The sequence below is a fragment of the Phlebotomus papatasi genome, chromosome 2, assembly GCF_024763615.1.
Source record: "Phlebotomus papatasi isolate M1 chromosome 2, Ppap_2.1, whole genome shotgun sequence".
Lineage (NCBI taxonomy): Eukaryota > Metazoa > Arthropoda > Insecta > Diptera > Psychodidae > Phlebotomus > Phlebotomus papatasi.
The window spans coordinates 84142050-84158758 of NC_077223.1; the positions used below are offsets into that span (position 1 = coordinate 84142050).

Sequence of the window (16709 nt, forward strand, 5' to 3'; positions counted from 1 at the left end):
ACCGCAAAGCTAGCTAACAACTAAGCGCGACTTTCTCCACCACGCTTGTTCCAAATGGAAAACCTTAACATTCATTCTATAACATCCCTCGTGCAAAAGTCGCGCATTCATTACTAAATAATTGTTTTACTATTTCAATAATGCAAATTTGTGTGACGTTATAAAACACAATGAAGAATTCTTAGAATAGCATCATTGATAATATACTCAACAATCGTCATTTTGCCACGAATTTCTTAGAGGAGATTACCCAAAGTACGGCACGCTTTAAGAGCTTTTATAAATTGAAATTTTATTATAAATTTCTTCGAGATCGTAAAAATTTCGTGTGCAACAGAAATATCAAAAATATTCTCATAATGCGAATTGAAATAGTTAAGATTTGCGTGATGGAAATCATTCGAAATATAATATTGGATAGATTGGATAGTTCTGAAATTATTCACAGAAGACTTTTAGGCTCAACGACCACTAATATCTTTTATGAGTTTTCAACGACCCTCCCCGTTCTGAATTTCATGTTAATTTTATTCATAACTTCGTATTTCTGAGCATAATTCGATTTCATCTTTGCGCTGTTGCAATTATGAATTTATTATGCAATTATGCTATAGAACTTGTTTTTTGAAATGGAATACTGAGGCTCAATGATAAAAAAGGCTCCAAATTGATGACTTCAGCTGTATCTTTTTTTGGAGACTGCAGAGAACTATGACAGGAGACAGGACATATGGTGGCGATTCAAAGTAATGGAGCGCAGAACCCGCATTTCCGGGATGTCTCATATCATGGATTATTAGAAGACTAGGAAGATCTGTTGATTTTTTTGAGATATGAGAATTGCAATCCTTGTTTTTCTGTCAGAATCGGGAATTGAAAGAGGCAATGAAACTGTCATGAATTGTAAGCCTTTTTATGTACCTGATTTTTTTATATGCATAATGTATTAATGCCTCTACATAAAATAAATAACAATAATAATAACATTGTCAGTATCACTGATCATACTCAATGAAATTCTGGATAGTATAAATAAGCAAGGAAGGTATTGACAAACCATCAGTTCTTCACAAGCAATCGTGTGAACAAGACAACCTTCCCAAAAAAGAAAATAATACTTCAATTTAAAAAATGTTTCTTCTAAAATCAATCTGTGCCTTGACAGTCATTGCCTTTGTTGCAGCTTCAGTTCTTAATAAACCAAAGAAGGATAGCAGAATTGTGGGTGGAGAAGTGGCAGCCGAAGGATCAGCACCCTACCAAGTATCTATTCAACTAAGCAAGGACCACATCTGTGGAGGAGCTCTAATTGACAAGAGATGGGTCCTTACTGCTGCTCACTGCCTTCACGGATTTAATCCTGATTCCGTGACCATTCTGGTTGGAACTAATGACCTCAATAGCGGAGGAGTGCGATACAGATGTGAGAAGTTCATCATTCACAGCCGGTAAGATTTAATGAAAAGGAGCTAATCCAGAGAACATGGTAACTTCGCCAAACTAGCGTTGGCGGCGTTCGCATCGCAATGTCTCAAACTATTCTAAACGTTTATCAACAAATGTTCCTTAAGTTTAAATAGGCGATCGCTTGCCGAACTTTCTCTATTCTGCAAACTTTATATCAATACTTCCTTTTAGATACAACCGACCAGAATTTGCCAACGATGTTGGTTTAATCAAGCTCAAGACCAACGTTCAACTCGATGATAAAATCAATACCATCGAATATGACTACAGAGCCGTTCCCGATGGAGCTGTCGTGAGACTGACTGGATGGGGTCGCCTTTCTGCCGGAGGTCCAATTCCCAATCTCCTGCAAACTATCAATCTCACCTACGTCAACCATGAAGAGTGCCAAAAATACTACGGACCCAACAGATCTGTAGTAGACATTGGCCACTTGTGCACCTTCCAGGGCAAAGGTCAGGGAGCCTGCAACGGTGACAGTGGAAGTCCCTTGGTCTACAAAAATCGCGTAGTTGCCCTAACCAATTGGGGAATCCCTTGCGCTGTAGGAATGCCTGATGCCCATTGCAGGGTGTCCTACTACCACGACTGGATTCGTACAACCATAAATTCCAACTAAAAAGTAATTGTAAAAACTTTTGGCTTCCACTTATCTCGGTATTTGGAGACCATTTGAAAATGAATAAAAAAAAATTTCTTAACTTTAAATATTTATCTTTTTCTATATCGTTTTTTTTTAGAGGAAATTAAAAAGTTTTGCGTAACAATTAATAAGGCTTTTACATTGAAAAAAATATCAAAATATCTGTAAAAATACACATTACTTTTTAAAAATTTAATAAAAAAAAAAGAAAAATATTTTTCAAGAAAAATATCACAGAAAAAGAAATGAAAATTGTGGACTTCGGCGCTCTCTACTCAAGGTGAGTAATAAAAATAATTATTTGCATAGCCTATTGAAGTCAATAGGTATCGATTACCAAATAACAAATAACTTGACAAAAGCTGAGTTTAATTGGTTTGTTTAAGTCGTTTATTATTTCTTTCAGAATATTCCATGTAGATTCTAGAAAACCTTATAGCTTCAAAAACCCGGCTAACGTTAGGCAAGGTGTTAAAGGGATTGTATCATTTTCATAAATTTTGGAAGTAGAGTAGTTCTACTTCTACAACTTAAGGCATTGTATTAGGTTAAGTACTTAATTAAGCACTTAATATGTACTTAATTAATGTGTTAGCCAGGAAATTTTGCTAACAGTTTATTTCTCAAATCGAAATTTTCTTTTAGCTCCCAATTGAAAAAGAAATTTATTTATTTAAGAAATTTTGTTTTGAACAAATAATTGAGGAGTTCAGAGCAAAAAAAAAACGCTATTTTAATAGGGAAATGCATACTACTTAAAGTTTTTTTGCTCCGAACGCCTCAATTATAAATTTGATGATTGAGTTTTACTAGAATCCGTATTCCCACAATTCGTTCTGAATTTCATATACAGTGGGACCTCGATAGAGTCAACTAATTATTTCCAGACTCCATTGGATTTGAAATTTTGATATTAGGGGGTATTATTTTATGTTTGTACTAGATAATTGATAAATTTAACGCGATAGTAGAATATTTCATTTACTAAACCTATGAATTCAACACCCTCTGGTCTAAAAAGGTCATATGCTTGGGCAAAAGTTAAAGATTAAGGAATGATTTTACAGAATGTTTTTATTATTAGTAAATATCTTAAGTGAAAATTACTATCCATATGATAATATTGAAGTCCATCCACGATGTAGAGATAAGGAAATGGTGTCTTAAAGATTTCTTTTTTAATTTTTTTTTTAGAACAGTTCCGGTAGATATTTAATTGTTGAAAATTTTGATGCAATTAACGTTATTAATTAGAATTTATTTTAAACTTTTATTGTATGAAAGAAGATATTGATTGTTGTTCCTTTCGTTATGACATAACTATGGCTCTAAACTTCACAAAAAGAGCAATAAAACCAATTTTTCTCATTTTTTTATTGTTCTGAAAAATAGGCGCTAAAAGGTTATAGATATCTACTTGGAGTCTTTAGATGTCCCCCTAATAAGTCAACTTGGGGATTTTTATTATGACCCTCATTTCCTCTCTACCCCTCCCGTTTCACCACCAAAATAGTTTTTTTTTTTTGTGATTACAGAAAAACACGTCATACGGGATCATAGGACTTAATCAAAAAATCTCAAGATAAGAGAGAAAAGATAAACGCTTAAAATCACGAAAAAAATTATTTTGTCGGAATTTGATTACACGGTTAATATACGAATTTTATCATAATATTGTTTTTCTTGTGTTAAAAACGTTACATTGATACACCAAAACACTGATTTTAATTTCGAAAAAATCATACAATATTTTTAGTTCAGTAATAATGGAAAAGTTGACTCTATCGGAGTCAATTTGGGTCCAAGTTGACTCTATCGGAGTCCGTAGAGTAAAAAAAATAGCTGTTGCCTCTATTGGAGATTGACTTTATCGGGGGTTGACTCTATCGAGGTCCCACTGTATTATTCTTGGCCCAAAAAAAATCCGTGAAAACAAAATTTCTATGCTCTTTGAGTTATCAATTTTCTTGCTTAAACTAATTCTGCAATGGTTTTTGAAGCCTTTTCGTACTACTTTCTTGTTTAGAAAACATTATCTAGAGCAGATGTGAGCAAGACCCGTTTGAAACCGAACAAACATCAAATGAAAATTGAACGTCAATGGTCAAAACGCTACCTGGACAAACTTATTTTGACGTTTATTGTGTCTCAAACAGTTCCTTGCTCACCCATAATCTAGTAGTTTGACTTAAACAGGAAGCCTGCCCTAGACACACTTACGACTTAAGCCGAGAGACGGCTTAACGTAATTATAATCAAAATAATACTTTGGCTAAATTCCCATCAGTTTCTCTCTAATTAAGTCGTTTCTTCTCATAATGCAAATTGAAATAGCTAAGATTTGCGTGATAGAGTAATTTTTTTCCCAATATATATTGGATTTTTCCAGTCATAGAAGACTTACAGGCTAAACGACCACAAACATCTTTTATGAGTTTTCAACGACCCTCCCCATTCCGAATTTCATGTGAATTTTTCCAGTAACTTCGTATTCCTTTTAAATCTTAAAAAATATCTACAAACAATTCATTTTAAATGAATTAGCGATAAGTTTGTTAATGCGTATACATTCTATAATCGCTAAATTAGATTGGACAAAGAGCTTTTCTTTAAAAATCTACTGACCTCAATTCAGTTCTGCAAACGGGAAATGACGTGAAAGTTTCTCACTTTAAAATCCTCAAGTACCATTACCAAAGTCAATAAAATATTCATTATTCTATTATAGAAATTTAAACGTATAATCACTCAAAACCCTCCAAGATAATCCCAAAGAATAAACAATTCTTAATACACTGAGCATAATTCGATTTCCTCTTTACGCTGTTGCAATTAAGGGGAAAAACTTTAATGCACCCACTTAACTTACTTTAATCTATTCCATTGATATGTCTTAATCAACTTCAAAAATCATTCTTCATGTTGTGAAATGTAAACTGATAAGGAATGAAAGAATTTTGCCTGTTTTGTACATCTTTAAGTGCATCCGATTGACGTCACTTCTTGCAGTTTGGAAGAGAAAACAGGCAATTTCTAACTGCGTACTTTACTGGTCGAGTTTCTTGCTCCCAAGCTTTTTGTCTTCCGGAATTCTGGATTGTGGAAAAGAAAGGTATCTCAAGGGGGTCGATTTTATTTGCATCCTCTGTGCTAGTAGCATACAAACCCCAAAGTGACGTGTTGAAAATGATTCGAGTATTTTAAATGCAAACAAATGATTAAATTCATTTGCGATATCACTGGTCACACTCAATGAAATTCTGGATAGTATAAATAAGCAAGAGAGGTATTGATAAACCATCAGTTCTTCACAAGCAATCGTGTGAACAAGACAACTTTCCTAAAAACGAAAACAATACTTCAATTTAAAAAATGTTTCTTCTAAAATCAATCTGTGCCTTGGCAGTCATTGCCTTTGTTACAGCTTCAGTTCTCAACAAAACAGAGAAGGATACCAGAATTGTGGGTGGAGAAGTAGCAGCCGAAGGATCAGCACCCTACCAAGTATCTATTCAAGGTCGCTTCGGACACAACTGTGGAGGAGCTCTAATTGACAAGAGATGGGTCCTTACTGCTGCTCACTGCATCCAAGGAGCCAATCCTGATTCCGTGACCATTCTGGCTGGAACTAATGACCTCAACAGCGGAGGAGTGCGATACGAATGTGAGAAGTTCATCATTCATAGCCGGTAAGATTTAAAGAAAAGGAAGCAAACCAGATCGCATTGTCTGAAACTATTTTAAACATTTACCAACAAATGTTCGTTAAGTTTAAATAGTTTCGCAAGCGATCTCAACGCCTCTGACGATTGCTTGACGAACCTTCTCTATCCTACAAACTTTATATCAATACTTCCTTTTAGATACAACCGACCAAGCTTTGCCAACGATGTGGGTTTAATCAAGCTCAAGACCAACGTTCAACTCAATGACAAAGTCAAGACCGTCGAATATGACTACAGAGTCGTTCCCGATGGAGCTGTCGTGAGACTGACTGGATGGGGTCGCCTTTCTGCCGGTGGTCCAATTCCCAATCTCCTGCAAACCATCAATCTCACCTACGTCAACCATGAGGAGTGCCAAAAATACTACGGACCCAATAACTCTGTAGACATTGGCCACTTGTGCACCTTCCAGGGCAAAGGTCAGGGAGCCTGCAATGGTGACAGTGGAAGTCCCTTGGTCTACCAAAATCGCGTAGTTGCCCTAACCAATTGGGGAGTCCCTTGCGCAACAGGACTGCCCGATGCGCATTGCAGGGTGTCCTACTACCACGACTGGATTCGTACAACCATGAATTCCAACTAAAAAGTAATTCTAAAGACTTTTGGCTTCCTCTTATACTCGGTATTTGGATAGTTTTAAGTGAAAAAATTGTGATTTATGAGCATTTGAAAATGAATAAAAAAAATATATACTTTTTTAGCTATAAATATTTATCTTTTTCTATATCGCATTTTCAGAGGAAATTAAAAAGTTTTGCGTATCAATTAATAAGGTTTTTACACTGAAAAAAAAAATATCTGTAAAAAAACATTTCTTTCTAAAAATTTAACAGAGCCTATAGAAGTCAATGGGTATCGATTATCAAATAACAAAGAACTTGACAAAAGTTAAGTTTAATTCGCTTTATTATTTCTTTCAAAATATTCCTTGTAGATTCCAGAAAACCTTCTTAAATAACCCGACTAACATGACACAAGGTGTTTAAGGGATTGTATCATTTTCATAAATTTTGTAAGTATTCAGTAGTTCTACAACTTAAGGCATTCCATTAAGATAAGTACTTAATTAAGTACTTATTAATAAGTACTTAATTAAAGTGTTTGCCGGAAAATTTTTCTAAAACAAATTCCTTGTTTCTCAAATCGGAATTTTCCTTGCTCCCAATTAAAAAAAAACTTTTATTTATTTAAGACATTCTGTTTTGAACCTAGTTTTACTAGTTTGAATCTAGTTTTACTAGAATCTGTATTCCCAGAATATATTCTGAATTCCATATATTATTCTTGGCTTATAAAAACTCCGTGAAAACAAAACAAGAAAAATATTTGTTGCAGATAATTATTTAATTTTCATTTCTTACTTTTTTATTTTATTCCTTTCTATGCCCTTTACCAATTTTCTTGCTTAATCTATTTCTTCAGTACTTTTTGAAACCTTTTCGTACTACTTTTTTTATTTAGTAAACATTTCATATGTATGACTTAAACAGGAAGTCTGTTACCCTAAACACACTTACGACTTAAGCCAACAGACGGCTTACTTAACGTAATTATAATCAAAATAAACCTTGACTAAATTCTCATTTGTTTATCATTAACTAAGACGTTTCTCGGCTTAAACCGAGAAGCGATTTAGTCAAGAAACTGATGGAAATCTAATCCATTTTGATTATAGTTACATTAAGCCACCTCTCGGCTTAAATCGTGAGTGTGTCCAGGGCCAGGCCCAAATAGACTAAGGACTCAAATGGATTCAGGCTGATCCTCGAGAATATTTATCCTGTAAAATTTGGCACTAAAGGATTGAGTAAAGGAAACTCATGCAAAAGACCTGTAATCGATGATCCTAAGCCCGCAGGACAGTTTGGGATAAACCTTTATTATTAAATTTTATATGCTAAATATTGTCGAAGATCAGCCCGAGTCTATTAGGGCCCTAAGTCTGACCCTCGAGATTACTTTGCCTAGAAAATTTAGTGGTAAAGGATCGGGTTAAGGAAATTTATACAAAGAACCTCTAATCCCTGACCCCAAACTCTCAGGGTATGATAGTTTAGGCTAATCTTTTACTGCCTAATTTAACAAGCTAAATATTAACTGTCGAAAATCATCCTGAGTCTATTTGAAGCTTAATGATTGAAAGTTGAAAATCACACAAATTTAAACCGTATATTTTTTATATAACAAAACTTACTTTTACTTATCTTTGATAAGTAAAAGTGAGTTTTGAGTTCGAGTTGAGGAATACTCGAACTCATATCTTTAAAATGGATTGCAAAATAAATATTTCGATGAAGATGTTATAAAACCTGAATCATGATCACAAGTTAGGGATTTCCATTAAGTTCCTTTACGTAGAAGCAATTGAATTGAATTTTAGCTTCATAACCGATTAAAACTAGTTCAGACTTGCTTATGTTATCATATACTTCGTGGCTTTAAAAAGATGTTTTCTATTTAGGAAGATCGAAAAATCAGTTATCCTGACTGGAAGCGAAGAGCTTTGTAATTGCATTGAAGAAGTCCCAAGATGCGTAAAAATGTTCACGAATGGACTCCTAAAGGGTCACAAAGTAGGAGCTAGAGCATTTTAGATGGAAGAGAACACTAAAATGTCTCAGATCAGAATTATATCAGATAATTATATCAGATACATTGTCAGCGACTGAAGAGGGCATTGGGACTTCGAATTGGTTCAAGAAGCAAGAGCATATCTTGCTAAACTCTTGTAAACAATATGTTCCTCTTTATCCGGGTTCCTAATCGTTTACTACGTAACACAATATCTAACAGGCTGGTAAAACTAGGAGCAATGCGTAATTTTCTTGACCCAGAACGCCCAGAACCAAGCATTGGCATAGGGGCGAAATCTACGAAAATTATGAAACAGAAATATGCAGAAGAAAGTCATGGAAAATGAGAAACACAAATGGCGCCTGAGCCTAGCTCACAACGCCAATCGTACGGAAAACCTAGCAATCTTATCTTAAGAGAAATTCCAAGAAACTTTAAGCTAATCCATAATTGCTCTGATAGGTTGATAAATACGATTTTTACCTTTTGACATTGAGAAATCACGTAAAAGAATAATTCATAGCTACAATGATGAGCGATACATCAAAGATACCTCATCATTATATCTATAACCGTTTGGTTTCTAGCTCTTGCTTTAAAAAATGCTCCTCTGGTGGGATAGATGACCAATATTTCAAGACTTCAAAATCTCAACTATTAATCAAGGAATTGTGGCTTCACCGTGAAGTTCATTATTGCAGTTGTTATCACTGATAAATTTAATCTTGTTATCTTTACTGCTATTGTTACTTGTAACCGGTTAAAGTCAGAATCTCAAAAGGATCTAAATCCCCTATAAATCCTAACAAAACCTAAAATGTCAAGATAGTTGATAACTTCTTAATTTTCACCTTGTCAGGGTCAGGAATGTATTTCACTTGATTTTCTGATTTACAATTTATGATATCCGTTTTATTTATGTACCATTCGGGATTTTGACTTATCCGTATATTGACCCATATGAGATTTCGGACTTTCGAGATTTTGGTTTCTTTTGGATTTCTGGATACTGACTATTCGGGATTTCGATCTTTTCCGAATTTTGGTTTTTGGGTTTTCAGCCTTTCGGAGTTTTGACTCACCGGAATTATGATCCTTTAAGGATTTTGGCGTTCGGAATATTAGCTTTTCCGGACTTTCATCTTTCCCGGATTTCGGCTCTTTCAGGATATCGAACTATTCGGAATTTCGGTCTTTCAGGATTTGGGCTCATCGGGATTTTGGTCTTTCTGGGATTTTAACTTTTGGGACGTTTGGGATGTTGACTCTTCATGATTTTGATCTGGATATTATAATAAACCGAACACCAAAATCCCCATAGGGCCATAACCTTGAGATTCAAAAATATGAAAGGCTGAAATCCTAAAATCCAGAAAGGATCAAAATCCTAAATAGTCAATATCCCGAACGCTAAACTCCCGAAAGGATCGAATAGCCAAAATCTCGAAAAGTCAAAATCTGGAATGGACCAAAGTTCATGAGCCGAAATCCTGAAAAGCCAAAATCCCGAATGGGTCGATATCCTGAAAAGTTGAAGTCGGTTTCATCCTTTCCGGACTTCGACGTTTCGGGATATCGACTCAATCGGGATTTAAGCTTTTCGAGATATTCGTTCATCAACTTTGGTCCTTTCCAGGTCTCCAGATCTGTCAAAATCTGGAAAGGACCAAACTTGATCAGCCAAAATCCCGAAAATCCGAAATCTCAAATGAGTCAATATCCTGAAAAGTCTAAGTCCGGAAAGGATTTAAATCCTGAATAGATAATTATCTCATTAACTTCGGTCCTTTACAGATTTTGACTTTTCGGGATTTTGGTCCTTTCGGGATTTCGGCGTTCGGGATATTTACTATTTAAGATTTTGATCTATTCTGGCTTTTGGCTTTTGGGATTTCAGCCTTTCAGAATTTTGACTCATCGGGATTATGGTGCTTTAAGGATTTCGGCATTCGGAATCTTGACTATATTCGAGATTTTCAACCTTTCTGGATTTCGGCTTTTTTTTAAATATCGACCCATTCGGGATTTCGGTCTTCAGGATTTTGGCTCATCAATATTGTAGTTCTTTCCGAAGTTTGATCCTTTCCGGATTTTGGCTTTTGGGATTTCAGGATTTTAACTCATAGGGATTATAGACCCTTAAAGATTTTGGCGTTCGGGATATAAACTATTCGGGATTTTAATCCCTTCTGGATTTCGGCTTTTTGGGATTTCAGCCTCATGGGATTTTAGTTTTTCAGGATTTTTTCAGGTATTTTAACTCATCGGAATTTTGATCCTCTCTGAATTTTGGCTTTCCGGAATTTCGACCAATTCGTGATTTAGACTTTCGCGAATTTAGCTCTTTCAAACTAAAGTGTTCTGGATTTTGGCCTTTTAGGGATTTTGGTCTAAAGACCTCTTTGTAAAAAGTCTTTTTCTTCTTTTCAGAGCGTTTAAAAAATTGCAATTTTATTCTTATTCTAGAAACCGTATTTGTAGACCGATTTGAAGGGATTTCTATTGACTAATATTTGCAACTGGTACGCTTACCTTTTGTGTCCTGCACGATGACCATAAAAGCCCGCAGAAGAACGAGGTGAACATCTTTGGCGAAAACTTCTTCCCACTCCTCCACAATCTTCGTGAGGTAACCCGTTGAACTCTTCTTCTTCTCCGTCACCACAAACTTCTCCATGGCCAGGAATAACTTATAAATAGATGCAATAAACACTGCCACTTTGGACTCCCCATAGCCCAGTACACTCTTTGACACACTCAAAACCCAAGAACTCAGTGCAATCCGAACAAAATCCCACTGAACATCTTCAAATTCACTGGAAAAATTCCCAATGAGCTGAGCCAGAAAATTGGCCAGTTCTGAGATAAAGATCACAGTTGAGCTATCAGTTTGTCGGACATCGATATTGTAGAGTGATTGGAGGTCCTTGGATTTGATTCTTGTGGCTGCATCTGAGAGAATCTTCAGGCAATTTCCCATAATTTTGCGATCTTCCATATCATTGAGTGTTCCACTGAAATTGTTGTCAATGAGACAGCGATTGGCTGTGGTCGAAATGAGGAGATTAGTCAAATTCTCAAAGAGATTTGGCACCACTGGCAGACATTTTTGTGGAATTGTGGGCGTTAGGGCTTGCAGGATGTTTATGTACGTAATCAGTGGTTCGGAATCTGAACTGGCTGTTGCTGTGTCTTCATAGAGGAGGACAGGACCATTTTCTCCCTGATACTGCTCACAGTTTCCAAGGACAGTCAGGGCATTTGCCCAGACGCCACCTTCTTGATTTGCCAGCTGGAATAGGCTATCCCTGATTGCCGTTTTCAGTCCATCACGGACATTCCTGAAGAAGAGCACAACAGTTGCTGCCAATTGATAGATTTTCTCCTCAATCTCCCCATTGAGATCTTTAGCATTGAACAGGAGACTCTCTCCGCAAGATAGCGCAAATACACCATCGAGAATTTGATGATTAATCTCATCGGACGTATTTTTGAGAAGATTCGCCTCGAGATCACAATAATCTTCTGTATATTCTTCCTCATCGGCCTCTTCCTCATCCTCTCCCGAAGCCTCCTTCTGACGCTTTATGTTGCAGCAGAGCTTAAAGATCACAGTGATCTTGAACAGAGACACTCGCAGATAGTCATTTAGGGTTGAATCATGCGGGATATTGTGGAATTCCTCTCCTGAACCTATTTCCGGAGAAGTTACTTTGCGATTGAGGGCCTCTAGATAGAGTGCGAGATGCTTGGCAAAAGCCTGATTCTTTCTATATTCTCCCATTTTAGCATTCAGGAGGCAGTGTATTGCTCTGTCCACAAAGTCTGCCTTCTCTTCCTCTGCCGTCAGACTCTCAGCTGAACAGAGAATCAACTTAGCGGCAAATTCTGCAAGATTCCCAATGCAATCTGATGGGATTTCTGGAAGTTTTTCCTGAACTATTTCCGAGCATGCTTCTAGTAAATTCTCAGTTAGTTTTAGATCTCCACTTGATAGGGAATCCTGCCATGATGTCATGATCTCCCAGATACTCTCATCATCCTGACTGGAAATGGCACTCTGCTGGACACTGAAGCGGAAGAGATTGAGGAACATTTGATTTTTGATCGAGGATTTACTCTCATCGGCACAAATCACCGGCATCACTTGAGCCAGAAAACTTCCACAGGTATCAATAACTTCCTTTTCCTCCGTTGTGACCAGAGCTGTGGAAATCTTCTCGACAATCTGCCCACAGGTGTCATTGTCAATGAGAATCTCTCCGGATTCCGTCTGGAAGAAGCATTTGTGGAGAAGATTGAAACTCTCCCGTGAAGTACTCTGAGCAGCTGTGACAGCCTGCTCAATCAGATGCTTCTGGACTCTGTCCTGGGACAGGATCTCCGTAATTCCGGGTTCTGTGCAAAGTGGATGACTGAGAATTCTCGTAATAATCCAATTGCATACATTCCTATTGCGATTTTCCACCAGACGCCTGAGAATCTCCTTTTTCTCTTCCTCCCGAAAGAAGCCATAAATTTTGAGGATCATATCCACGACAGATTCTTGGCGCAACTTCCCATCTGCTAGCATACTCTCAAAACTTCCCAGGAGCTTTGAGAGATCCCCATCTTCAGCCAGTTTCTCGTAGAGCTGAAGATTCCCAAATTCATTGAAGAGATGATGAAGTTTGGGAATAAAAGTTGGATTTCTCAACTCAAGAGCACTCTTGAGGTACAATCTGCAGATTTTAAGCACCAAATCCATGAGGTAGTCATCATAAACTGGCCCTGGTGTTGGACTATCCGGAACTGAAGTAGATTCCTGACCTTCAGTGACAAATTTCACTTTGCTATTCTTCAGGATCCGATGAGTTATTGAATATTTGAGGTTATGGCAGAAATCAATATGACTCTCTGTCTTGCTGTCCAAATCCTTGGGAATTTCCACACTCTTTTGCATCACTGGGAAAATTCCCTCCCAGAATCTCTGCCCTAGAGTCTGATATTCCGGATTTGATGCAGCATTTTGACTCCAACTTGTAAGCAAAGTGGCTGTTTTTGTGAAGATGCATTTCCCACTCTTGAAGCCCTCTGTCATGCACCAGGAAATTGTTCCAAGGACATGGGTATCCAGGAGCTTTTCCCCAAATTCCCGGAAGGTCTCCTTGATGGGAGGATCTCTAAATAGCTGAATAATAACGTACTGGAGACACTCAAAGTAGCAACTTCCAATAGCTGTGATTTCTGACTTACTGAGCGATGCCTGGCGACTTCTGAGTCCCTCAGACACGCTCTCGAAGAAGTTGCTGTAGAACTTGAGCAGTTTCTCCTCCTCACCCAAAATCTCAGCATTTATCTTGGAAATGAATGGAAGCATTTGGGGATAAGTCACGGAAGACCCATTCTTCAGAACCTTCCACAACTTTGGCTGCAGCATCTTCTCCCAATTGACATGCTTATGCCACAGAGGAATATTCACCTGGACCAGCAGAATTGCCGTCCAGAGATGTGGCAAGACAATAGGATCACTCTCATCCAAATTCTGAAAGACAGAATTTACCAACTGTGCTGTATGCTTTTCCAGCAGCTCGGAAATCTTCTGGACAGCCGCCGAAATGGCTTCATACCATGCTGATCGGATATTTGGGGATTTGTGTTTGTGAAAGTTCCAGAACTTCTGATTCTCAATCAAAGTCGTATTTTTGTTTGCAACCTCACTCAGATTCTCCTCAGAGACAGTTTGTAAGTACATGGCATAGCCCTGGAGGCAACATGCCACAGATCTCTGGTACTTTGCCTCACACTCTTCAGGAGTGTAGGATTTGGCATTGCTCAGAGTTGTGGCTGTGTAGAAGGTAAGGATCTTCGTGACATACTCGAGAATCTCACCCTGACAGAACCCAAAGACTTCCTTGAGTTTGTGCGGCGGAAAAGCCCGCTGGAAGGAGGCTGTGGCCAAACTGGCAGCCGGAGCATAGGAATCAAACTGTCCGGCTATCCAAACTGGAGCCATCTGCTTCAAGTATGGTGCTATAAACTTCCCCACCTTACCTGTCAGTGCTCCATGGGCCTGCTGTGCCCCTTCCCGGACCCTATGCTCAACATCCGTGGCCAGATTGATGTAGAGCCGTGGCCAGAAGGGCAAAATCGTCTTCAGCAGATCCACATCCGACGTCACCACGAGTTCTGCAAACTCCTGCAGGGCTTTTTGCTTCGTGATGGGATCCTTCTTGGACATCTTTCGCAAGATCAGTTGATAATTGGCATCCACGTTGGCATCGATCTCATCACTGATAGCCTCACTGGTCACAAAACCCGGCACCACTGGTACAAAGCCACAATTCTCCACTGCAGTGAAACCCACGAAGGTGGGCACAGAAGATCCCAGCAGCTCGGCACTCCGACCACTGCTGGATGGCTGGAAATAGAGAAATCAATCCGTCAAATACGTCACTTGCATTATTTTTTATGGGAGAATAATTTCGCAACCAAAAGAAACACCTTACCCTGACATTATTCTTCGTTCTTTGAGCTTGTTTGGTCTTCCCACCCATTGTGCGCAAATTTTCACGGTCAAACACTTGCTTAGAAAAGGCCAAACTCTAAAAATACCACGGAAAATTAGAGAAAATTTCAGGTGAGACACTGTCACTGTGTTTTCGTGCAGATCACTTCACCATGAAAGTGGTGAATTTCCCAAGGGGGAGATATTAGGGTCGGAAGTGGTGTACAGCTCCAAATGAAGTGCTTGGAAGTCTTTGGAAGTGGGAGTGCTCGGAAATAAAGTCTTTTTTTGGTCGAAAAAGTTTGTTGAGATTTAGCAAGTTCGGTTATGGTAATAAAATAGAGTAAATAATGGTAAAATTTATTATAACTTAATTTTGTGTTGTAATTTCTCCGCCCAGCGAGCACCAAATCGTCAGTTAAATCAGCATTTATCGTAACTTTATTTTTGCGATTTTGAGATATATTCATATTTAGAATCGGCGTAATTTTGTTTATTAAAAGCACTTGAGAAAAAGAAACTTTTATAAGCCCAATAAAAATTATTTTAAACAAAAATTATCGTAAGTGCCCTTAATTAAGAAAAATTTATCAGAATTTGTCGTAACTTCCATTTTTGAGGAACTTACGACAAATTTCCGTACAAAATTTTCAATAATCAGCATTTTGGCTGTAACTTCTTTTGCTCGTTTGCGTGGCTTGTAATTTGCAGCAAAAATGTAATATTTCTCATTAAAACGTTCACAAACTCTTCCAAATATCCAAAGACAGTGCGAATAAAGCAACATTAAATCATTTTAATTCAATATTTGTGAGAAAAGAGGCTTTGCGAGCATGCTTGAACTCCCGAGAAGGAGCTCTGCCTTATATTCCTTTTTGCAAGTTTTTCTGGTGCATATAAAATTATTTTCGAATTAAATTTGTCTATAAATCACCTCAAAACCAGCTTGAAGTTAAAAATTGTTCAAGAAGAGGGATTCAAAAAGTCATTAACCTTTTAATTAATAAATTTACCAAATCGGGTGGAAATTATGCTTTTGAACATAAATAATTCAAGATGGCGATTTTTTAGGTGATATGTGTCTAAGGACGAAATGTTCAGCTGGATTACCTCCGAAACATATCCAAAAATAAACGAAATCGTCAGGGCCAATTTTTTGCAAAATTAGAAAAACCTCATTTTTTACATATTTTTGGGGGATAGGGAACGCATGAAAAAGGAGGGGGGAAAATAAAGAGGTTGGGTTCGAGATACCACACTTGAAACATAAATTCTGGGGTAGATTAAAATAAATTTTTTTTTTCTAGTATCTTCATAGTTAATAAAGTAAACAAAAATAAATGCCTTTTCTTGTTATGTTTTGAATATATAATAAACAAATTGTGCTATCTGCAAAAATTCCATACATTGCAGATAGACTTTTTATCAACGATGTCAGTTAGTACAATTGCATGTTGTGCATTCTTTCAGAAAATGTTTAAATTTTAGTATAACAAATCTACTTTTCACGAATTTCTTTGCAGTAACTGACAGATTATTTATTATTCTTCCAATATTTGTTATATAAAATAATTCATTCGGGGTTTGTTTTTCATTGAAACGTTATTAAAAAGAAAGTATTGCCTCCTGAAAAGTCGTCAAAATGCAGTTAGCACAGTTGCTGAGACAACCGACGATTTCTTCGAGGAAATATTCAGTTGACGGTTATAAATTTATTTACAATATTCATTATTTATGAAAAATGTATCTTTTTCGTTACAATTTAGCTATTGCAGTTGATTTTGAATCAATTAACAAAAAAAAAACCCAAAAC

At 37.1% G+C, this 16709-nt stretch overlaps 3 protein-coding genes across 3 annotated transcripts in view; 2 read left to right on the top strand and 1 right to left on the bottom strand.

Annotated features, from left to right (window-relative positions):
- The window catches only part of LOC129804741 (E3 ubiquitin-protein ligase listerin), a 30174-nt gene extending 15097 nt beyond the window's left edge, over positions 1 to 15077 (bottom strand). Inside the window, exons 1-2 of the mRNA XM_055852303.1 lie at positions 14898 to 15077; positions 10942 to 14809 (exon numbers count right to left, since the gene is read on the bottom strand). Coding sequence (XP_055708278.1) covers positions 10942 to 14809; positions 14898 to 14945 — 3916 coding nt within the window. The 5' untranslated portion in view covers positions 14946 to 15077. The remainder of the gene's footprint in view (positions 1 to 10941; positions 14810 to 14897) is intronic.
- On the top strand, positions 1039 to 2175 carry LOC129804779 (chymotrypsin-1-like). The gene is made up of 2 exons (XM_055852378.1): positions 1039 to 1448; positions 1639 to 2175. Exons 1-2 carry the CDS (start codon positions 1132 to 1134, stop codon positions 2084 to 2086), a joined length of 765 nt encoding a protein of 254 aa, XP_055708353.1. The 5' UTR covers positions 1039 to 1131; the 3' UTR covers positions 2087 to 2175.
- LOC129804780 (chymotrypsin-1-like) lies at positions 3286 to 6539 on the top strand. Its single transcript, XM_055852379.1, has 2 exons — positions 3286 to 5799; positions 5974 to 6539. Exons 1-2 carry the CDS (start codon positions 5483 to 5485, stop codon positions 6416 to 6418), a joined length of 762 nt encoding a protein of 253 aa, XP_055708354.1. The 5' UTR covers positions 3286 to 5482; the 3' UTR covers positions 6419 to 6539.
- Positions 15078 to 16709: the final 1632 nt, after the last annotated feature.